The 25,553-nt window shown below is 37.4% G+C and overlaps 1 protein-coding gene across 1 annotated transcript in view; it reads right to left on the bottom strand.

The window, feature by feature from the left end:
- The window catches only part of RLF (RLF zinc finger), an 86,653-nt gene that overhangs the window by 6,364 nt on the left and 54,736 nt on the right, over positions 1–25,553 (bottom strand). Inside the window, exons 6-7 of the mRNA XM_040469776.1 lie at positions 16,027–16,163; positions 5,833–5,974 (exon numbers count right to left, since the gene is read on the bottom strand). Coding sequence (XP_040325710.1) covers positions 5,833–5,974; positions 16,027–16,163 — 279 coding nt within the window. The remainder of the gene's footprint in view (positions 1–5,832; positions 5,975–16,026; positions 16,164–25,553) is intronic.

The following is a 25,553-nucleotide window of genomic DNA, read 5'->3' as shown; positions in this document are numbered from 1 at the left end:
GAAAAAAAATCAGGAAAAAGATCTGGTCATATATGATACAAGGCATACAAGAAGATGACTTACGTGAGAGGCTGAAATGGAATATGAAAATACTATGAGCAAAGAAAAGTAGGATTGTATGGCAGAGTGGCTTAAAATGCAAAACATAAAAGTTTTTAAAAAGTAATTTCTATGCCTAAAATGGGGCTCAAACTGATAACCCCGAGATCAAGAATTGCATGCTCTATAGACTGAGCCAGCCAGGTGCCCCAATGGCATAGATTTTTGAGTCAGACTTATACTGCTTTTGAACCCAGCTTCACTGCAGTGACAAGTTCTTAATTCCTAAGCTGTAGCTGCCTCATCTATAAAATGGAAACAGTAGTGGTAACATTAGATTTTCCTCCTAACATTGTTATAAAAGTGAAATAAGCAATATAAAGTGATTACTACATTGCTGGCACATAGTTAGTATTCAACAGAATACCATGTAAAATAACAGGATAAACTCTACTCTTCAAATTGATAATCAATTTGTTAAGCAATTATACTGTGTTGAGCATCATTCATTCTAAGTTCTAGGAACACAGAGAAACAACTATCATCAATTTACAGAACCCTACCCTTACTACATTTTTTTTTATTAAAAAAATTTTTTTAATGTTTCTTAATTTTTGAGGGGGGGAGGGGCAGAGAGACAGGGAGACAGAATCTAAAGCAGGCTCCAAGCTCTGAGCTGTCAGCACAGGGCCCGACATGGGGCTCAAACCCATGAACCACAAGATCATGACCTGAGCAGAAGTCAGATGCTTAACTGACTGAGCCACCCAGGCATCCCTGAAACCTTACTACAGTCTAGGCACTACTCCAAATACTATTTTCCCACATTATCCTCATTTTATAGATAAGAAACCAAGGCTCGGAAGGTTAACTGCCCAAAGTCACCAGCTAGTGAGCAAAGGAACAAGGATTTAAACTTAAAGCTATCTTTGTGCATAACCAGTTTACAACCTTTATGAATTCCAAAGCTTGACATGGCTATATCCTATGTGCTCTTCATACACTATGTCTGCCACTCTTTGTTCCAGCTACCTGGTTTAAAATCAATTTAGTCTTATCTTCAAAATTCAGTTCCACATTTCATATCCTATAATTTATTCACTACTCTTTTAACAAGTAACTTCTTGGTATATCTGTTTAGAATGCATAATGGTATAAAGTCTGTTTTTTTGAAAAGTGCTCTTAGTGATTTTGTAGATTTTACCATTTCATCCAGATTGGGCTATTTAAGAAAGAATGGACGGAGCCTGGGTAGCTCAGTTGGTTAAGCATCCGACTCTTGATTTCAGCTCAGGTCATGATCTCACGGTTTGTGGGATCAAGTCCTGCGTCTGGCTCCACGCTGAGGGTGGAGCCTGATTAAGATTCCTTCTCTGTCTCTCTGTCTCCCTCCCTCCCCCGCTAATGCACTTTCTCTCAAAATAAACATAAAAAAAAAAAAGAATATTCTTTGCAGTTTATCTCACTCTTCCAAAAAGAATAATAACTTGTTGAGAACCTATGAATTATTTTAAAACTTACCTGACCCTCCAAGACCTCTGTGCTCTGATTTACAGATAATCATATCACATTACGCAATTTGTCAAGATACCCATGGTCCAGTCCTGACTCTGCTGCAACTAGGTTTACAATCTTTACAAGTCATACACCTCTAATGTTCAGCTTCTCTATTACTAAAGAGAAGGAATCAAAATAGACAAAGTCATGTTTTGCAAAACAGTAAGCACTAGATGTTCCACCAAAAAGGGCCATATGGCCAAATAAACTGGATTCAAGTTTCTTGAATGTTGCCCTCTTCTTTAACTTCCACTTCAAAATATAACCTCATCTACCTTCATTCATACTATTTTTAAAGTCCAACAACTCTAAGCACCTTAATTTTTTTAACCAATTAAGTAATTAATTAGAGAGACAGCATGCACGTAAAGGACTGGGGGAGAGGAGAGAGGGAGAGAGAGAGAATCCCAAGCAGGCTCCACGTACAGCACAGACCCCGATGTGGGGCTCAATCCCATGACCCTGGGATCATGACCTGAGCTCAAATCAAGATCAGACACAACCAACTGAGCCACCCAGATGCCCCTAAGCACCTTTAAATGATCTGGTTTAAGCTCTTCATTTATAGAAAATGGAAGCCCAGAAAATAAAGAGGTACCATCACAAGGCCCTCTCCATTATACACTGTTGCCTTCTGCAAAAGACCTAATGCCCACACAAGCTTTTTAGCATCATTAACCTGTTCCATCCCAAGGACTAAGTCATTGGTTATAAGCTGTCTCCCAATATCCTTTGCCTCTTCTGCTACAAAAACAGAATGCCTGGTTTCTATCTGGTTACAAAGTAACCTGAAATAATAAATATATCTCCTGTCTCCCTTGCAGCTAGATGGGGCTGTGTGTATTAGAGGGGATGAGGAAAAGGTGTTATCATGGTGTGGTTTGCCTCCCCACTCCCAGTGCCCTATCAGAAATGGACATGACAGCTAGGATTGGAATAGTCAGCTTTTAGAACATGAGACGGAAACTATGTGTTGATGGCAGACAAAAAGGAACCTGGGTTTCTGATACGTGGAACCACTAAAAGCAACCTTGGCCTGTCTGCCTGGATTATCTACCTACATGAGAAAAGGAAAAATTTCCACTTTCTTTAGAGCACTACTATTGTGGGATATCTAATACTCGCGGCAGAACTAGATCCTAACTGATACAGGTTAGATCCATCCCTCTTTAAAAACCCAGAGGTGAGTCTCTCAATTTGAAGGGAATTCTCCACTCACTGCCTTCCACCTACCAGTCCACATCTTTTCTACCCTTTAGGCCAGTTATCATGAATGATTATAGTGGAAAGTACCTGAAATGAGGATTAAAGAGGAATGGGCCTGGTTATGTAGGTGGACAGCAAATTCCTTGGTCTGTGTCAGAAACCCACTTTTTTTTTTTTTTAAAGTAATCTCCATGAACTCACAACTCCAAGAACAAGTCACATGCTCCACCAAGTGAGCCAGCCAAGTGCCTCAGAAACCCACTTTCCCGCCTCAGAAACCCACTTTCTCTAGTCCTCTAGCAGCTTCCCCATTTTCTGTGGTTGTTTGAGGTAAGCAGAATTCCAAAATGACCCTCACTTTTGTATAATCTCCTCCATTCAAGGGTAAGTGCATCCTGTAAGTATAATTCCTATGATTAAGTCATATGGGAAAAAGGACTTTGTGGGTGTAATAAAGGCCCCAAATCAGTTGATCTTAAAACAGGTGGATTACCTAGGTGGGCCTGACCTAATCATTCAAGCCCTCTACATCTAGGTGTCTGGAAATCAGATTTAGAGAAGGTCAGATTCAAATTAGGAGAATTTCTTAAATGTCTGCTGGCTTAAAAATGCAGGTATGGAATGAGGATGGCTTCTAGTAGCTGAAAACAGGCTGCAGCTGGCAGCCGGCAAAAAATGAGGGCTTTAGTCTTACAACTGAAAGGAAGAGAATTCTGTCAACAAGAATGAGCTTAGAAGTAGATTTTCCACAGAGCTTCCAGATAAGAACACAAGCTGGCAAAAACCTTGATTCCACCTTCTTGATACTCTGAGCAACAAACTTGGCCACACTGTGCTACGTTGTGTCCTACAAAACTGAGCTAACAATTGGGTGTTGTTTTAAAGTGCTAGGTTTGTGGTAATTTGTTATGCAGCAATAGAAAACTAATATTCTCCTTAAAACTTACAAAATAAAACTTAAAAAAAATTTTTTTAGTGTTTATTTTTGAGACAGGGAGAGACAGAGCACGAACAGGGGAGGGTCAGAGAGAGAGGGAGACACAGAATCTGAAGCAGGCTCCGGGCTCTGAGCTGTCAGCACGGAGCCCGATGCAGGGCTCGAACTCATGGACCGTGAGATCATGATCTGAGCCGAAGTCGGACGCTCAACCGACTGAGCCACCCAGGCGCCCCCAAAATAAAACTTTTTAAAGGCCAATTCTAAAACTAATGAAAAAATGTTTTAATGTTTATTTATTTTTTAAATATGAAATTTATTGTCAAATTGATTTCCATACAACACCCAGTGTTCACCCCAACAGGTGCCCTCCTCAATGCCTACTTTCCCCTCCCTCCCACCCCCCATCAACCCTCAGTTTATTCTCAGTTTTTAAGAGTCTCTTATGGTTTGCCTCCTTCCCTCTCTGTACCTTCCCCCCCCTCCCTCTCCCCCATGGTCTTCTGTTAAGTTTCTCAGGATCAAAATAAGAGTGAAAACATATGGTATCTGTCTGTCTCTGTATGACTTATTTCACTTAGCATAACACTCTCCAGTTCCATCCATGTTGCTACAAAAGGCCAGATTTCATTCTTTCTCATGCCAAGTAGTATTTCATTCTATGTATAAACCACAACTTCTTTATCCATTCATCAATTGATGGACATTTAGGCTCTTTCCATAATGTTTATTTTTTGAGAGAGAGAGACAGAGACAGAGACAGAGAGACAGAGTGCGAGTGGGGGAGGGGAAGAGAGAGACTGAGACACAAAATCCGAAGCAGGCTCCAGGCTCTGAGCTGTCAGCACACAGCCCAATGTGGGGCTCGAACTCACGGAATGCGATATCATGACCTGAGCTGAAGTCGGATGCTTAACCAACTGACCCACCTAGGCGCCCAGCACGTTTATTCATTTTTGAGAGACAGAGAGAGACAGAGTGTGAGTCAGGGAGGGGCAGAGAGGGAGACACAGAATCCAGAGTAGGCTCCAGGCTCTGAGCTGTCTGCACAGAGCCCGATGTGGGGTGCGAACCCACAGACCACGAGGTCATTACCTGAGCCAGTCAGATGCTTAACCGACTGAGCCACCCAGATGCCCCTAAAACTAATTTTTAAAAATAACACAAGTTCGGTAATTACTTGAACATGTTCTTTCTGTGACAGGAGATACAACTTCATTCACAGTGATTAGAAATAATTATCACCTAACATATCTGACCATGAATTTACTTTTTAATAACTGTTTTACCTTTTCCTATCTTCACTGGAGAAGACCAGACCAACATATTTCAAATAAAGTCTAGGATATAGATGTTTACATTAAAGGAGAAAGGATGTATCAAAGATACAACTGTGCCTTGGCTTTAGTATAAACAATCCTTGGATGTTGTCAAAGAAGTAGCCCATGAAACATAGCCATGAGCCATTACAGCTATGGGTATATGGAGAGCTCAGTCATGAGCAGATACTAAAAACAAAACAAAAACAGGGGACAGTATAAGATTTGTGCTGAATCTCTAAGCTAACAGTCTTCTATATCTATAGGGCTCAACTCAAAAAACAAGGCTTTATATATAGCACTTCATTTCATTTTAGGAAATACTTACTTCCTAAAAATATCTAACTTGTTTCCTGTTGTGGACAGATTATAATTTTTGTATAGCTAATTCTGGAACTGTTCTATTATTCCAAAACCTAGAAAATGTATTACTCTATTCTTAAGGAAAATATAGTTACATTTTCTTCATTTTTAATAATTATGTTAATATGCAAACAAACATGCTGCATAAAATATAGAAAACTGTTCTAGGAAAAGCAGATATAGGGTAGTTGAGGTTATAGCCCAGAAACATAATCTTCCCTTCCTCCAGTCACTTTAAATCACTATCTTCCATTAAGAAAACTGTGGATTCTAAAAGGTCAATCTGCAGAAACACCTAGGTACGTCCAATTCCATAATCTTTCCTCGTCTAAAAGGAGTTGTCTGAGAAGTAATCTCCCCACTCATTTCTTCAGTTCTAGGACAATCAGCATAAAAAGCAAAATTACTCACTTCTGTTTGTATAACTCTAATCAGGCAAAACAAATGCTGTTGTGTTTTAGCTATGACACCAAACTGACGACAGCGCTCCAAAAAAGTGTCTAAAGATGGGTCAATTCTTCTCTGCAGTTTACTCCAAAAGAGAGTCAATTCCCTATAAAAAGAAAGATTAAGGTAAAACATTTAAAGCAACTGGTATTTGCTGTCCACCTCCCCACCCCACTTTGGTTTGTAAAGATAAATTGATAGTGAACAGAAACTAGAAGGAAAAAAAAACTGTCTACATTCCCTATTGGGTCCTCTCAAACTGGTAAAATCGTTAAACTCTATCCTAGTGGGCAGAGATCATGAGACATCCCGACACTGCTAACAAAATGTATACAACTAATAAATATTCTAACAGTACACCTCTCCACTTACGTGGCCCTTTCTAGCTCTAAAATGTCATGAAGCTACTTAGGCATGCATTTTGGAATGTTTAAATATTACTAATAAAATTAGCAAAATGGCACTTTTAGAAACAGCTAAAATACGAGAATCTTACAAATTTTCATTATGGAAACAAAGAAAGCTTGAAAAGAACACGTTAATTAAAGGCACTGAATGGGTTAAGAGAAAAAACTTTTTTTTTTTTTTTAAAGTTCATTTATTTTGAGAGAAAAAGACAGAATGCACGAGCAGGGAGTGGCAGAGACAATCCCAAGTAGGTTTCACGCTGTCAGCACAGAGCCCAACATGAGGCTTGAACTCACCAACCGTGTGAGATCATGACCTGAGCCGAAATCAAGAGTCTGACACTGAACCGACTGAGCCACCCAGGAGCCCCAAGAGAAAATTCTCAAGGAAAAGCACTAGTAACTCAAAAATGTCCAGGATAAAAATACTAATATGAATGCAAGGGAAGCTACTTAGTAAAACTAAAGAGAATGTTACCACTTTAAAAAAGTGACTCTTTTCTGTACACTGCAATACACACTGTAATTATTTCTTAAACAATTTTCATAAAAAAGTATTATTTTCACAAGCCAGTTTTAGAACACTAATATCTTACTGCTATTAACAGACTATTCTAGGAAGCTGGGTACAAATACAAAGCTTAATAAACGAACATACCTCAACAGATTGAAAATAAACATATTTAACAGAACTTATTTTATTATACTTTATTTAATTTAATTAATTAATTAATTTAGAGAGCATGTGTGTGAGCAGGAGAGGGGCAGAGGAAGACAGATAATCTCAAGCAGGCTCTGTGTTCAGCACAAAGCCCAATGCAGGGCTTGATCCCATGACCCTGATATCATGACCTCAGCTGAAATCAAGAGTTAGTTGTTCAACCAACTGATCCACCCAGGCATCCCTATTGTATTTTTAAAGAAGTAACTAGGATTCTCATATGGTGAAATTCTTATATACATACAAAACTTGCCTCAAAGATCTAAATGAATATACTCCTTAAAAGATACACGATTAGGGGAGCCTGGGTGGCGCAGTCGGTTGAGCGTCCGACTTCGGCCAGGTCACGATCTCGCGGTCCGTCAGTTCGAGCCCCGCGTCGGGCTCTGGGCTGATGGCTCAGAGCCTGGAGCCTGTTTCCGATTCTGTGTCTCCCTCTCTCTCTGCCCCTCCCCCGTTCATGCTCTGTCTCTCTCTGTCCCAAAAATAAATAAACGTTGAAAAAAAAAAAAGATACATGATTAAAGCTTTTAATATTTAATGATGGCAAATTTGAGCTATGATAAATAAAATTAACTTAAAATGCCTTTAAGTGTTTGTCTTTGGTGACTAGTGTTGCTTTCCTAACCAGGAAAAGTAAAAAATTGAGACAGGTCCGCTTTGAAAATAGCTACTGGCTAGGCAAGTAATTGGGGTGACTGTTCATTTTTTTAACTCACAAGATTGCTGGGCACCTGGATGGCTCAGTCAGTTAAGCATCCGACTCTTGGTTTCGGCTCAGGTCATATATGATCTCATGGTTCCTGAGTTTGAGCCCTGCATCAGGAATATCTACTATCTAAAATATGTCAACTAGCTATTAGTTTAAAGTTAGGCAAATCTGGATAAAGTGGTAAGAGGCAAGTTGAGTATTAAAGCCTCTTAAATAATTTTTTTTTAAGTTTATCTATTTATTTTGAGGGAGAGAGAGAGAGATAAAGAAAGAGAAGGAGTGCAGGAGGGGCAGAGAGAGAATCCCAAGCAGGCTCTGTACTACCAGCACAAAGCCCAATGCAGGGCTTGAACTCATGAACCGTGAGATCATGACCTGAGCTGAAACGAAAAGGTGGCCACTTAACCGGTGAGCCACTCAGAAGCCCCTCAAATAACTTTTAAAATATATATCAGAATGTTTATGGCCCGATTTATTCCAAATTAAATATTTCAAGCTATAGTTATTTTAATTCCAACTAACCATGATCAAAAAAGGGTATTTTGTTTTTAAACATACTTACACAATTATGATCCAACAATTTAAAACTACCACTCATTACCCAACCAAATATACAAATCTGCCTGAAAGCAAAACAACCAGCTCATGAAAATGCTACCATGTCATCCATTCAAATCTGTACACTGGAAAACGGAAACCACCAATAAAATAGTAACTCAGAACCTGTTGGATCATACGTGCACTGGGACGAATATCAATTACTATAATGGTACGATTTTTTTAAATGGACAACCATTAAAGAATATACTGAAAATGATTCCACTGTATAGATGCTTCCAATTAGCCCACTGCCTACTTCAAGTCAACAAATTATATACAAATTCATAAAAACTGAAAAGGAAATTTAGTTCTATTAATGGTAGGAAACATACTTCAGCAGAGATCTAGCTACCATGCAAGAACTTTAAACTACACTGGGTTTCTGCATATCAGGAAGCCCAAAGTCCAGTCAGTATGTCACACGGTTATCTAGAATTCAGGCATTGTGGAAATGAGTCAAAGAAAACTTTGTGGCATTAAGGGATGACCATCTTTAAAGGTGGCTCCTGCAGATACAGTATGTGATTCTCATGACCACTTTTTACTTCCAACAAAATTCGGTTAAATAAAACATATATGGATATGTGGTCTTCGTCAGGTACTGAGGACAACACACACATTGACCCTGGCATATCACAGTCTAGCCTGGAAGAGAACAGGCATGAGAGTACATCAAAGAAACACAAATGTACAAGATTTTTTTATACATATATTTTGAGAGAGAGAGCATATAAACGAGTGTGGTGGGGAGCAGAGAGAGAGGGAAGAGGATTGGAAGAGGGCTCTTCCTGATAGCAGCGAGCAGGTGGGGCTCAAACTCATGAACCATGAGATCATGACTTGAGCTGAAGTCAGATGTACAACTGACTGAGCCACCCAGGTGCCCCAACATACATTAAACTCAGATCTAAGAAAGCAAAGGTCAACCTATCAAATACTTGCTGAAAGCTTTGTGTGGAGGTTTAAGGCTCACCTGTATGAACTTTATTTGTTTAACGTTTATTTACTTTTGAGAGAGAGAGGCACCCCTGTATGACCTTTTAATTTTTTTTATATTTATTTTTGAGACACAGCATTAGCGAGGGAGGGGCAGAGAGAGAGAGAGAGAGAGAGGGAGAAACAAAATCCGAAGCAGGCTCAAGTCTCCAAGCTGTCAGCACAGAGCCCAACACAGGGCTCGAACTCACGAACCTTGAGATCATGACCTGAGCCTAAGTCGAACGTTTAACTGACTGAGCGACCCAGATGCCCCATGAATTTTATTTTAATTTTTTTAATGTTTATTTTTGAGAGAGAGAGAAGAGAGAGAGAGAGACTACAAGAAGGAGAGGGACAGAGAGAGAGACAGAGGGGGAGACACAGAATCGGAAGCAGGATCCAGACTCTGAGCTGTCGGTAGAGCTCGATGAGGGGCTCGAACCCACGTGCCATGAGATCATGACCTGAGCCAAAGTCAGATGCTTATCCAACTGAGCTATCCAGGCACCCTGAACTTTATTTTAAAAGCAGCAGTAGTAATTAGACATCTATATGTACACTGTCCCATTCAAAAATGGTTATCTTTCTTATTTGCTTGGCTACCCTAATGGTATTATCACTGCAGACATCTACAGGAAACTCATTCCTCCAGCACATCTTTGATTTTTGCAGAGCCAAAATTCTTTTGGGGCCATGGTTAATTAATAAGCTGAATAATATACCTTTTGAGATCAAGCATATATATGGTGGCTGATTTAAAGTAATAGGATATATTTTATTGTGATTTGTAAGTATCTCTAAAGGAAATTTCTAAGAAAATTAAAAAAAAAACTTTTGGGTAACAGTTACATAGTTAACACTTCAAATACTATCTTCTGTGATGACCACATTCAAGAATGATACTTCCGATAAATAAATTCTAGTATATGTGTTTAAAAATAAGTGACTGCTTTTATCAGATTCCAACTTAGTCACATGTTTTACAGAATTCCTAAGTTTCAAATATCCCACTCCAATATCCCATTAGCAAAACAAACAAACACCTATGAAAACAACAGAAGGGGTTAAAAAAAAAAAAGATTCCAAATTTCAAAATTTTAGATTCTATTTCTCTTTAAACTGCTTGGAAGAAGCTTACTTTTACCCAAGTGTGAAGTGACTAAATATTTTCTTTCCTTTACTCATTCTAGCTCCTCAGGAGGCCAACAAGAGGGAAATCCTTGTTAATCCCTTCCTGCTGCGTGGAGCAGCATTAATCCTACAGCTGCTAACATCCTTGGAAGGGCTAATGTGTCAGAGTAAAGAAAGGAAGAAGAATAAAGCTATAGGTCACTCTAGAAGGGAAGCTCTATTAGGAATATTAAAAGAACCATGTAATTATAGTTTTAAAATTACTTTATAATCAAGAAAAATCTCAAATGACCTAAACTTACTCCTCGAGGAGCTAGAAAAAGAACAAAGCCCAAAGCCAACAGAAGGAAGGAAATGAAAAAGATCAGAGGAGAAATAAGTGAAATAAAACTAAAGAAACCAGGAGGTGGTTCTTTAAAAAATGCAACAAAATTGATAAACCTTTAGCCAGAATCATTAGAAAAAAAAGGAGGATGCAAATAAATCAGAAATAAAAGAGGAAAAATAACAACCTACACCACAGAAATACAAAAGATTATACAAGATTATGAAAAATTGTATGTCAACAAACTTGATAACCTGGAAGAAATGGATAAAGTCCTAGAAACATATAACCTTCTAAACTGAATCAGAAAGAAATAAGAGCATTTGAACAGACCAACTACTAGCAGTGAAGTTGAATCAGAAATCAAAAAATTCCCAACAAACAAAAGTCCAGGACTAAATGGCTTCACAGGTGAATTCTGTCAAACATTTAAAGAAGAGTTAACACCTATTCTTCTCAAACTATTTCAAAAAAAAAAAAAAAAAAAAGAGGAAGGGAAGATTACAAATCCATTCTACAAGGTCAGCATTACCCTGCTTCCAAAACCAGGTAGACACTACACAAAAAGAAAACTATAAGCCAATATCTGATGAATATAGATGCAAATATCCTCAACAAAATATTAGCAAACCAAATCCAACAACACTTAAAAAAAAATTAGTCACCATGATCAAGTGTGATTTATTCCAAGGATGCAACGTGATTCACTATTCACAAATCAATCAATGATAGGTCACATTAACAAGAGAAGGATAAAAAGCATGTAATCATCTCAACAGAAGCAGAAAAAGCATCTGACAAAGTACTACATTCACTCATGATAAAAACTTTTCAACGAAGTAGGTTTAGCAGGAACACACCTCAACATTAATTAAGGCCATATATGACAAACCTACAGCAAACATCATACTCAATGGTGAAAATCAGAGCTTTTCCTCTAAGTTCAGGAAGAAGACAGGGATGTCCACTCTTACCATTTTCATTCAACATAGTTTGGACATCCTAGTCACAGCAGTCAGATAACAAAAAGAAATAACAGCATCCAAATTGGTAAGGAAGAAGTAAAATTTTCACTATTTATAGATGACCTGATACTATATACAGAAACCCTGAAGACTCTACCAAAAAACTACTAGAACTGATACATGAATTCAACAAAGTCACAGGATACAAAATTAATATACAGAAATCTGTTGCATTTCTATTTTTTTAAAATGTTTACTAATTTAGAGAGGGAGAGTGTGAGTAAGCGCATGCATGCATGCACGCACAAGTGGCGGGGGGGGGGGGGGCCCCCCAGAGAGAATTCCAAGCAGGCTCCTGACTGTCAGCATAGAGCTCGAAGCAAGGCTTGATCTCACACAACATGAGCTCATGACCTGAGCCAAAATCAAGAATCCGAAGCTTAACCGACTGAGCCAGGCACCCCCTGTTGCATTTCTATATACTAATAAAGTAGCAAAAGAAAAATTAAGAAAATAGTCCCATTTACAATTACACCAAAAAGAATAAAATTCCTAGGAATAAACTAAACAAGGAAGTGAAAGACTTGTACTCTGAAAGCTGTAAAACACGGGTAAAAGAAACTGAAGATGACACAATGGAAAGATTCCATGCTCATGGATTGGGAAAACCAATTATTATTAAATTGTCCACACTACCTAAAGCAATCTACACATTCAATGCAATCCCTATTAAAATACCAACAGCTTTTCACAGAACTAGAACAATAATCCTAAAATTTACATGGAATGAAAAAAGACCTCAAATAGCCACGGACGCCTGGGTGGCTCAGTCGGCTAAGCATCTGACTTCAGCTCAGGTCATGATCTCAAGGTTCCGGAGTTTGAGCCCCACACAGGGCTCCGGAGCCTGCTTTGGATTCTGTGTCTCCCTCTCTCTCTGCCCCTCCCCTGCTTGTGTTCGCCTGCTCTCTCACTCTAATAAACAAACAAACAAACAAACATTAAAAAAAAAAAAAAAAAAAGACCTCAAAATAGCAATCTTGACAAAGAAGAACAAAGCTGGAGGTATCACAACCCCAGATTTCAAGATATACTACAAAACTACAGTAATCAAAACAGTATGGTACTGGCACAAAAACCGACACACAGATCAATGGAACAGAATAAAGAAGCTGGAAATAAACCCACTTTTATGGTCATTATATGACAAAGGAATATACAAGACTATACAACAGGAAAAAGACAAGCTCTTCAACAAATGCTGTTGGGAAAACAAGGCAGCTACAGGCAAAAGAATGAAATTAGACCACTTTCTTAGACCATACACAAAAATAAATTCAAAATTGAGAAAGACCTAAATGTGAGACCTGAAGCCATAAAATTCCTAGAAGTAAACACAGGCAGTAATCTCTTCAATATCAGCCATGGAAACATTTTTCTAGATAGGTCTCTTTTGGCAAGGGAAACAAAAGCAAAATTAAACTACTGAGACTACACCAAAATACAAAGCTTTCACACAGCAAAGGAAACCATCAACAAAACAAAAAGACAAACTAATGAATGAAAGAAGATACTGGTAAATGATATATCTGAAAAGGGGTTAATATCCAAAAATATACAAAGAAATTACACAATGGAACACACCCAAAAGCAAATAATTCAATTTAAAAACAGGCAGAGGACACAGGCATTTTTCCAAAGATGACACACAGATAACCAAACAAACACATGAAAAGATGTTCAACATCACTAATCACTAGGGAAATGCAAATCAAAACCACAATAAGATATCATGGCACACCTGTCAGAATGGCCAAAATAAAAAACACAAGAAATAAAAAGTATTGGCCAGGATTTAGAGAAAAAGGAATCCTCATGCACCACTGGTGGGAATGCAGGCTGGTGCAACCACTGTGGACAACAGTATGAAGGTTCCTCAAAAAATTAAAAATAGAGGGGCGCCTGGGTGGCTCAGTCGGTTGGGCGGCCGACTTCGGCTCAGGTCGTGATCTCGCGGTCCATGAGTTCGGGCCCCGCGTCGGGCTCTGTGCTGACAGCTCAGAGCCTGGAGCCTGTTTCAGATTCTGTGTCTCCCTCTCTCTGACCCTCCCCCGTTCATGCTCTGTCTCTCTCTGTCTCAAAAATAAATAAACGTTAAAAAAAAAATTAAAAATAGAATTACCATATGATCCAGTAGTTCCACTACTGGGTATTTACCCAAAAAACATAAAAACACTAATTCAAAAAGATATATGCACCCCTACATTTACTGTAGCATTATTTACAATAGCCAAGATACAGAGGCAGCCCAAGTGTCTATCAACAGATGAATGGTTAAAGATGATGTGGTATATATATACAATGGAATTTACTCTGCCATAAAAAAGATCTTGCTATTTGCAATGACATGGATGCATCTAGAGGGTACAATGCTAAGTGAAATAGTCAGAGAAAGACAAATACCATATGATTTAAAACATATGCAGAATTTAAGAAACAAAATAAATGAACAAAGAAAAAAGAGACAAATGAAAATATACTCATTATATAGTATAGAGGACAAACTGGTTGTCACCAGAGGGGAGATGGATGAAATCGGTGAAGGGGATTAAGAGTACACTTATTGTGATGAACACTGAATAATGTATAGAATTGTTGCATCATTATACTGTACATCTAAAACTTAAAAAAAATCCAAAAAAACCCCTATAACCCTCTGTAATGTATAACACATCTCATATGTAATTTAGTGTATTTCTTTGCCCTGAAAATCTAGCTATCACTAGCAGATATTTTTTCATTGTAGGCAAAGAAATTAACTGTAACAAGATAAATTGGGGTTTGTTCCTCAAGTAAATACATCTGTTTTACTGAGGCTAAAATCTCTAATCTCTAATGCATGGGGGGGGAAGAAAACCTCTTCTACTTAATTTAATGATCAAAACCCTCACTGCTACTTAATTCTTTTCATTTTTAGCACCGCTTTTTTGGTTTCCTAACAAAATGCCACAGTGATTATTACAAAATATATTTAACTCCCTGTTCCACTATCTCCCTTCTCACAGGAGATATAACTCTGGCATAGTGGACTCAGTGGTAGAAGACTGCAATCTGCATTCTGGCCCTGCACCAAGAAAACCACCACAGGAGAAGAAAAGCACTGGATTAGGAGTCAAAAACCCTGGATGTGAATCTCAGCTCTATCACTTTAGCCTTAAGACCCTGGCCAATCACAAGACTTCTCTGATTCCTCTGGTCATCCACTGCCTCATCTGCACAATGATAATTATGAGGATTATTATGAGATAATTTATAGCACACAAATAATATTTCTATATAAAATAGTAAACAGGAAGAAATATAGTAGCATACAATGTTAATAATAAAACTACAAATACACACAGATGCTCCAAAAGGAGATCAATGAAGGCTAAAGCACACGAAGGGCTTTACTGGGTTTTCCTACAATCAAAATGTTCGTTTCCAACTTCAAGCCATCCTTAGGTTCTAAATCTCTCCATGCTCCTCTAATCAAGATCATGCAAATCCAATCCATTCTTTGAATTAAAGCTCTGATATAACCTCTCCCTTGACACCTTTCTTAAACAGTGAGCACCTTCCACTAATATCCTATGGCATTATCCATATCACTAATCTGATACTTACTGGCGGTCTTACATTCTAGAACTCTCCTGTGTATCAAGTCTGCCCTTTTGGCCTAAACAGATTCTGCACAGTTGGAATGAAAGAACCGTAGGTTACACTTACTGTTTTCTTTTTAGCAACTAAGTACTCTGTAGGCAAACAAGATATAAACTGAATTAAAACCCAATTAATATAATTCTGCTATATAGTTCCAAAGTTTCAAAAGAGATTACCTATTCAAATGGATTTCCTTCTCTAGTGCAAGACTGACCTAGAAACCTAGATAATTAATGGGTTTCCAAACAAGAGGGGAAAATGACTACCAAAAGATACAGTAAGTGTGAAGGAAAATGACCTAACACCAATTTGTCTCATGTTGCCATAATTTTATTTCCAAAGAAGACCTATATTAAAGTTAACAGACAACCCTCTATATAAGATGATCAAGAGGAGCTCAAATTCTTTACCCTCTCTTTATTTCTGGACTCTTCTGGAAAAGATTAAACCAGTAACATTCTTTATTAAATGGTTTAGCTTTTAAGCAAGATGTAATTCACATGTCATCAATTAATTTGCTTAGGCTTTAAATTTGAAAGAAGCCAATGTTTTACATAAACTCTAAATGCCATACTATGTACTAAACAAATAAAGTGAAAAAAAGTAAATATACTTACCAAGAACAATATACACTTGCAGTTTGGAGCTGCTGAGTGAGGTAAGTCGTACAAAGAACAAATGCTGTGTTATCCTGACCCTCGGATTCCAGATTACATATGATGTCTAGTATTTCCTTACAGTCGACCTTTGCAATCTATCAAAAATGAGAAGATGGAGTCAAAATAAAAATGGTGACTTTCCTGTATATTTTGTTATGTAACAAGAAGCCTCTTTTAAGGTTTTCTATCTTTGACAATTGATGAGGCAATTAGAGGGACACAATTTTCTTCTATTAACTTATGACTAAATCTCCTGGACTATATCATATTAGAAAATATTAAAGAGAAGTGAATAGACTGAAGTTCCACGGCAGTCCCAACAAAGACAAAAGCATTTTTGTACAGTTCAATTATTCATGAACTTTGCTACCATATAAATAAGTCAAATTATGCATAATAACTTCAGATTATTTTCACTTGAAGTATAATTTTTTTTGTTTTTTCTTTCTTTATTTCCTTTACAGTTTTATTCAAGTCACTCTAGTTACAGATAGAAAAACACAAGGCTTATCCTCACAGCCAGTAGGGCTAAACGAGGCCAGTTGAGAAACTTGTATCACTTTCTCAGAGTTAAGGAGAAAAAATAATACTTGGTATAAGTGCGTTCAAACAGCTAAAACACTCAGAAATACATCTTTTTCATTAACACTATTTTTTTTTAAAGGATTCAATTTTTTTAAAGCAATCTCTACACCGAATGTGAGGCTCAAACCCTCAACCCCAAGGTCAAGAGTCACATGCAGTACCAAATGAGCCAGCCAGGTGCCCCTCGTTGACACTAATTATAGAAATCTTAAAACCACCTCTGGGCAAATCAGAATTTTCTGGGGCTCTTTTTACATACTAATGAAACAGGAGATTAAGACCTCTAAAGAGATCCTTTCTCAACTCTATCACTTCCCTGTTTTAACAAAGAATATGATTAATCTCTTTGTCATATGTCAGCCTTATAAATGTGAATTATACCAGACACCAAATGTACAAAACAGTGATAAATTTCAGGATAAATGAAGTGAATATCAGGGTGAATGAGGCACAAAAGAGTTTAATTCATCTTTTCCAAAGTGCTATTCAGTTCCAACAGGTGGTCGAAACATCTAATTTTAGTCATACCCTCAAGTAGGCACAGAAAGACTTTTTTCAAAGCTTAGCTCACATGCTATTTTCTCATACAATCCTTTCACTTCTAAGACTAGGTCAGAATCTCCAACAAAAACTCGATTCTCATCCATTGAAAACAAAAAACAACTCCTCCAAAAGTCAACTGTACTTCAATTAAAAAACACCCCCACATACAAAAACTCTACTCTTAATTCCTCCTTTGTAACATCTATCACAACTACAATTCAATCATTAGGCAAAGAACTTAGTATCTGTCTTCTCTGCTAGAATGTAAAATTAATGAGATCAGGGACTTTGTATATCTTGTTCAAAACTCAGCACATAGCATTGTCTGGAACACGTTAAAAAAACAGTAAACAGGTGATGAGTGGGATAAACAAATCAAGTTTAATGAGGGTAAAATGTTCACATTTACAAAGTGAACCTCATACAAGTCTGTTTTCTAGTCGTTTAAAGACAATGTGATGACACAATAAGCAGTATGATATAGTGGTTAAAAGCAATTATTCTTTTTTTTCCTTTTAGATATTTTTATTAAGTTTATTTAGTGTGTGTGTGTGTGTGTGTGTGTGTAAGAGAGAGAGAGAGAGAGGGCAGGGGAGGGGCAGAGAGAGGAGGAGAGAGAATTCCAAGCAGGCTCTGCAGTGTCAGCACAGAGCCTGACGCAGGGCTTGACAAACTCAAGAACTGTGAGATCATGACCTGAGCCAAACCAAGAGTCGGTTGCTTAACCCACTGAGCCACCCAGGTGCCCCAAAAGCAATTATTCTAAAACCAGATTGTGTATATTCTTTTCCCAGCTCCATAGCTACTAGCTGTGTGACTCTGGGTAAGTCATGTAACTTCTCAGTGACTTAGTGTTTGTTTCCTCATGTGTAAAATGGAAATAACAGAACCTCCCTCATGGAGTTATTTTAAGAATTTAATATGTTTTAGTACATCATGGTGACTATAATTAATACTGTATTGCATACTGGAAAGTTATTAGAATAGATCTTAAATGTTCTCATCATAAGAAAAAAAACTTTTGTGACTCTGTATAGTGACAGACATCAACTAGACTTATCTGGATATCATTTCACAACCTATATAAATATTGAATATTATGTTGTATACCTAAAATAACACAATGTCAATTATGCATCAATTAAAAATGTGGTATGTGTGCCTATTAAAGTTACAGTTAAGGTTTAAAAAATATATATTCTAACAGGGATTGACAAATAGGGAGCACATCAGAAGAGCTCTTAAGAATTTTTCATGAAATATATAAATTTTAAAAATAAGAAAAAGAAAAAAAGAAAATCAACCTTAAGAATAGTAGAAAGCATTTCAAAAGATCACTCGCAGATGCAAGATCACACCTGATTTAAATTTGTATCTAAAGAGCACTGGGAGGCAAAATTACGTTGGTAAAGCCTAGAACACAGTTTAAATTCAGTTTTCAGGTTAAAAAAAAAAAAAGACCGTATCAGACTTAATGAGGATGGAATTTTAATGATGCCCTCAACAACCATGTCCTCATCCATAGCTGAATGAATTAGAAGGGTCATCCAGAGACAAAAGGCCCACCACAGGGTATTCAGAACTGAAGTGACCGAAGGACTGAAATGAAAATTCCTCAGCAAATGAAAACAGCTATTTATTCCAGGGCAACCACCTACTATCCACGCCATGTTAAAGCTCCTGTCAAAAACCCAGAATTCTAAAATTTGATTTTGCAATGTAACAGCAATATATAACATTTCCAAGCTGAGAAATAGCATGAGAAACCCTCTAAGCCAGACATATAAATTAGAATGGAAATAATATACAATTTGCATTTCTAGAACATTTTTTATCCTTTTCAAATACCTTGAATGAGATATCATCTCACTTTATCAGCATGATAAAGATAAGATTAGCAATGCAGGCAATATTATTTCTACTTCACAAGTAAAAGATGAGCCTGAGAAGAGACTGTTTCTTGTCTCTACTCAACTGTGGCTAATAATAAAAAGTAACAGTAAATAAAATGAAAAACTAATCTCACGTCATTTTATTCCTACAGGGAAGCTCATTTTAAAAGGGTATACTTCAGAGAGATATGAGCTTTCACCTTGGAACCAAAGTATTAAGAAAAAGGGACAAAACTGAAATAAATTAGAAATGTAGATTTCAAGTCAAAAATCATTAACCTAAAATGACGCGGAGGAGGAAATGATATGAAAAATCCTGACTAGTTGTTTAGAAGGTATACGTAGTTCTATTATTTCTATTTATTACAAACACGAAACATTTATTACAAAAATGATTTATTACAAAGATGAACACTACCAGTTAGTGTATAAGCCTAAAGAAACAGCCCTCCTCCTCTTGCCTGCTGAACCGATCCTCCCCATCCTTCAACATTCAGCTGAAACTTCCTTCATAGACTACTCTAGCATCCAACGATCTCTTGCCTTACTCTGAATTCACAGCATCTTATCAACATTTTTAATTGGGCTATTTTTTATTCCATTTTGGGCCAACTTCTGAACTAGTGACTCACAGTGGCCTTTACCTTTTATTATTTTGCTTTTTTTACATGTGCTTTGAACTTTGGCTTTCTAACTAGACTATGAATTTCTGAAGACGGTCTTATATCCAAAATCCTCTGTTCACAAAATGCCACAGGAAAAAAACATGTTAAAATTAAAATGCACATGTCTTTCAAAGCAGTGCTGTGTATTACTAAGCACCTGTGCTGTGCTAAGTCCTGGGGATACAAGCCAACCTGATTTTTGCCTTCACAGAAGTCACAGTCCAGCCACAGATAACAAATGAGGCAGCAGCAACTGCTAAGAATTACAGTGTATATTAACTGTTACAATGGGGATGTACAGAGTATTTTTCCTACCTTTGATAAAAAGAGATCTAACCCAAATTTGGGGGATCAAAAACAACTTCCTGGATGAAGTCACATTTAAAATGAGAATTAAAGAATGAGTAGAGATAAGCCATGGGAAAGGGTAGAGTGAAATAAGAAAACTGTTCCAAAGAGGAAGAAAAACACATCGCAAGGGCCAACAGGTAAGAATGAACAAGGAACTGGAGAAACAGAAATAAATTATTTCTAGTCAGCTAATGGTAATTTAGCAATAGTGTTGGAGTATCAACTCTAGTGGTTTCCTAAGAGTAGACGCCTTCTGCTCTTCCAGTATCTTAGTGCCTTTTCTGAGACTACCACAAAGATTGCTGGTAACCTTGCCTGCTCCTGTACCAATCTAACCTCTACCAACTTCTCAAACTTAACCTCAACTTTCTCCAAATGTTACCCATTTCCTAGTAAATTTTAAGAACTAGCATGCTTTTAGTTCATGCTTAATATTGTTGTTTACCTGACATTTTAGAATATATGCCTGATAAAGAAGTTTCTAAGAGGTCCGTAACACCTAATAAGAATGGTAACTTACATATATTTTTTTTATTATCCATTACCTTCATTGTTTTACTTCCATCAAGGTTTCTACTGACAAAACAGGACTAGTTTATAGTGGGGTTTCTGTACAACCTTCCAATTCAAGAACTCATTTGCCTCACACATACTCATCTATGCTAATAACACAGGGGCATCCATCTAGACTTTTTTTTTTACACTCTCATTTAAGTAATGAAAAAAAACCTCATCATTCTTCCAAGTGAAGAAACTGAAGCCAGAGTTCCTTCAGTCTGTTACCTACTCTGCTTGATTCTAAGTCCTTTGAAAGCTGGTATCTTATCTCATGCTTTTAACCTACTTAGTGCCTGCTTTAGGATCTTTACGTGACAAATAAGCAAGCACTCAGATAATATTTTTATTTATTTTATTTTTATTTTTATTTTTTTTAACGTTTATTTATTTTTGGGACAGAGAGAGACAGAGCATGAACGGGGGAGGGGCAGAGAGAGAGGGAGACACAGAATCGGAAACAGGCTCCAGGCTCTGAGCCATCAGCCCAGAGACCGACGCGGGGCTCGAACTCACGGACCGCGAGATCGTGACCTGGCTGAAGTCGGACGCTTAACCGACTGCGCCACCCAGGCGCCCCAGATAATATTTTTAATTGAAGAGGATATCAGTATTTTGCCCCAAATACCTGTATTTTCTGGAATACAGAGGAAAAAGAGTTATGATAAAGTAACAAAACTAAATAAAAATTTTTTAAAATAGAAAAATCCAGGTAAATTAAAATGACATATTTTTTAACACTTCACTAATAAGACACAGTATGGTCCCCAACCTTTTCTAATAGAATAGCTTAAGACCACATTAAAAACCAAATATATGCCACAAAATACTTTTCAGCTACAGTAAATTAAAATGAGGTCACTGACAAGCTTCTGAGAATTTCAGTGAGTGTCTAGGAAATTCCTGGATAGGTACTGAAATAATTTTTTAGTTCTTTTTTAAAAATTGTTTTAAAGTTTTTTTCCCCTTAATTTATTTAAACATCTCTACACCCAATGTGGGGCTTAAACTCACAACCCCAAGATCAAGAGTCAGATGCTCTACCGACTGAGCCAGCCAGGTGTCCCAATACTTTTTTTGTTTACTATCCATCTTGCCTATGAGAATATAAGTTCCATTTGGGCAAAACTTTGTTTTTATTCACCACTGTATCTTCAGTGCCTACAATGGTACCAGGCACTTGGGGGAACATCAATAAATATTTGTTGGAATAAAAGAGAACCACAAGATAAATAACAGTGGCCACAGAATAAATAAATGGGACCGACTGGAGATAAGAATAATGCAGACTACAGTAAGCAAAGAAGGCTTCAAAGAAAATAGCTCTTGGGGGGATATCAGGGTACAGTTTCATACTACACAGAGGTAACCAGCTAAGTATATTAATGGAGGCTGAAATTCAGTCAGCTTGCCAAGCCCTAAGTTTTGGCATGAGGCTCTTCCTCACAGAAGGGAGACCTTTGGAAGCAATCGTATGAAGGAGGACATAGTGGAACATGGTCCTTTTTGCCAATTTCCATAAAGGATATAGGCTAATGATAGCAGGAGACTGGAGGACACGTTGATCATTTTGTTTCTTTTTTTTTTTTTTTTTAATTTTTTTTTTTTCAACGTTTATTTATTTTTGGGACAGAGAGAGACAGAGCATGAATGGGGGAGGGGCAGAGAGAGAGGGAGACACAGAATTGGAAACAGGCTCCAGGCTCCGAGCCATCAGCCCAGAGCCCGACGCGGGGCTCGAACTCACGGACCGTGAGATCGTGACCTGGCTGAAGTCGGACGCTTAACCGACTGCGCCACCCAGGCGCCCGATCATTTTGTTTCTAAGGGCTGTCAATAAACATTTATTGAACTGGAATGGAAGGACAGTGAGCAGAACCAGCTAGGAACTTAAAAGGACCTGAAAGATTAGTCAGGAACATTCATTCCATACCATGTTCTCACCTTCAACCTCTTCAAAATCCTAACTAGTTCCTCCAGATCTTTCCTTACTAAAATCTACTTCATAACAAAGTCTGCTACACTTAATAATACAAAATTATAAATCATGCATAAGCACTATCAATGCTATGTGTATTTACAAAGTATCACAACTTACAGCGTAAGGCAAAAAGTGGCTAAGGGCGCCTGGGTGGCGCAGTCGGTTAAGCGTGACTTCAGCCAGGTCACGATCTCGCGGTCCGTGAGTTCGAGCCCTGCGTCAGGCTCTGGGCTGATGGCTCAGAACCTGGAGCCTGTTTCCGATTCTGTGTCTCCCTCTCTCTCTGCCCCTCCCCCGTTCATGCTCTGTCTCTCTCTGTCCCAAAAATAAATAAACGTTGAAAAAAAAATTTAAAAAAAAATAAAATTAAATTAAATTAAAAAAAAAAGTGGCTAATGCTGGAAATTCTGGTGGCAAAGATGAAACATACCACCTTACCCTGTGAATTTAATATATAATGATTACATACCTTCTTGCCAGTCCTGAACAAGAGTAATGCCTGAAAATTCTCCTGTGGCAAAACACTTAGAAATCCTGGGTAAAACAGAAATGCCTTTTATATAACATACAGCCGAACATTAAAGAAGTAAAAGAAATCATGAAGGGGGAAAAAAGTGTTCAAGTGTGACTGGACAACCGCCCTAACTTGCTGGATCACTGCTAAGAGGCTTGTATTTTACAACTCATGGATAGATGATAAAGCTTGGACCTGGAGACAGGAAGTTGGCAGTGAGACTTCTGCATACAATTGGAACCCCAATAGAGCTACAAACTCAGAGAACGGGTGGACCAAAATAAGGCACACAGCAGGAAAACTTGTATAGCAATCTCAACCTGGGTTCTGGTGGGATAAAAAAAATACTTGAGAATTTATAACCTGTCCTTCAAGCTTGGAATTTGCCCTAACGCTACTCCGTTGTCTAATAATGCCAAACTGAGAAAAATGATATAAAATAAAAAGAAGGTTCTGGCTGGTAACATCTCTGAATCACCTGGCAGAAGGAAAACTGAAACTGATTTATAGAGACATATGCTAACTAAGCCCTATTAGAATTCTCAGAAATAAAGCACTCCTTGCTTCCACCCACTTCCATCAAAACTGAGCTCACAATCCCAAACTATAAAAAGTACAACTACACCAGCCATTCCAGAAATGCAGTATACATAATAAGCAGCAGGACTAGACTCCCAAGAACTTCAGATAACAGAATGTACACCACAAAGACTGAACCCTAACCATGGACTTTGGTTTATTAAAAAAAAAGAAAAGAATAGAAAAAGAAAAAAGAAAGGCAGAGAGGAATATGAGTTTGGTGAAGGAAGGAAGGAAGGAAGAAAAGGAGGGAGGAAAGAGAGGAAAGAAGGAAGCATGACGTCATAAAATGATATGGTGAACCTTAAACGCATACTGCTCAGTGAAAGAAGCCAATCTAAAAAGGCTACATACTACATAATTCCAACTATATGACATTCTGGAAAAGGCAAAACTGTGGGGGCAGTAAAAAGATCAGTGGATGCCAGGGGCCTGGGGAAAAAGAGGGAAGGATAAATAAGCAGAGTACAGGGCATTTTCAGAAGAGGGGAACTATTCTGCATGTTACTGTGATGACAAATACACACAATTATATGTTTGTCACAACTCACAGAATGTGTAACACTGATAGTGAGCCTTAATGTAAACTATAGATTTTAATTAATAATATACTAGTTCAACAATTCTAACAACTGTAACACACTCATGGCAAGATGTTAACAGGTAAAATGTGGGGTAAGGGCTTTGTGTACTTGCCACTCAAACTTTCTGTAAACTGTTTCTGCTTTTAAAAATGTATTAATTTTTTTTAAAAGTCTATTAATTTAACAAAAAAACCTTTAACCATTTTTAATATTAGATTATTTGTCTTTTTACTGGTGACTTGTAAGAGTTCTTCATTAATTCTAGATTCAAATCCTTTATAAGATATATGGTTTGCAAATATTTTCTCTCATTCTGTGGATTAACTTTGCTGTTCCTTGATGTTCTTTCACAAAGTTGGATGAAGTCTTATTTTTCTTTTGTCACTTGTGCTTTTGGTGTCAAATATGAAACAACTGCCAAATCCAAAGCCTTAAATAATTATTCCTGTATTTTAAGATGTCATACTTTATATTTAACATTTATATATTATAGCATAATATTTACATATTGTATGTTTATATTTTAATATGGATTATATCTAATATATTTTATAGATAATATATTTGTATATAAATTATGTATTTATAATATATATTTGTATTATATTTATATATTTATATCTACAATCCATTTGGAGTTATTTTTTTGCATACAGTATTAGGGATAAAGCTTCATTCTTTTGCAACTGATATCCAGTTGTTAAAGACCCGTTCATTGAAAAGATTATTCTTTTCCCCATTGAACTGTCTTGGAATTCACATAGATAATCAACTGGTGGTAAGTGTGAAGGGCTTATTTCTAGATTCTGGATTCTAGTCCATCGATCTTTTTGCCTGATGGTTTAGTGACTTTCCTAGAATTAATTCTGTAAAGTCTACATTCTTTGTCATGTGTGGCCACTACAGCCTCTGCTTGGTTCGCTTAATGGTCAGCTACATGTTCAATGTATTGAAGACATTTACTTAAATGCCTGAATAAGTCTCTGCTTTTGCCAAGCAGCTTTGTGTATTGGGGCATACTTTCAATATTTCAGTAGGCAGTTTAAAACTCTGCCCTGCCTTTCATTTCCTACCTGTGCAGAGCCTCGAGATTAGGCCCATTTTAGGTCATTCCTCACCAGACACAGAGCCCTGTTACCTTCCAGAATCCTAGCAATACATCAAAGTTTTCAAAGTCCCATATGACGTCCCATATCCCAGTTTTTCTTTTTTAATCTTTTTGGGCAGTCTCTTGTT

This window comes from Herpailurus yagouaroundi, unplaced genomic scaffold (genome assembly GCF_014898765.1).
Source record: "Herpailurus yagouaroundi ecotype Mexico unplaced genomic scaffold, PumYag 77, whole genome shotgun sequence".
In the NCBI taxonomy this organism is placed as follows: domain Eukaryota; kingdom Metazoa; phylum Chordata; class Mammalia; order Carnivora; family Felidae; genus Herpailurus; species Herpailurus yagouaroundi.
This window is presented reverse-complemented; position numbering and strand designations above follow the sequence as displayed.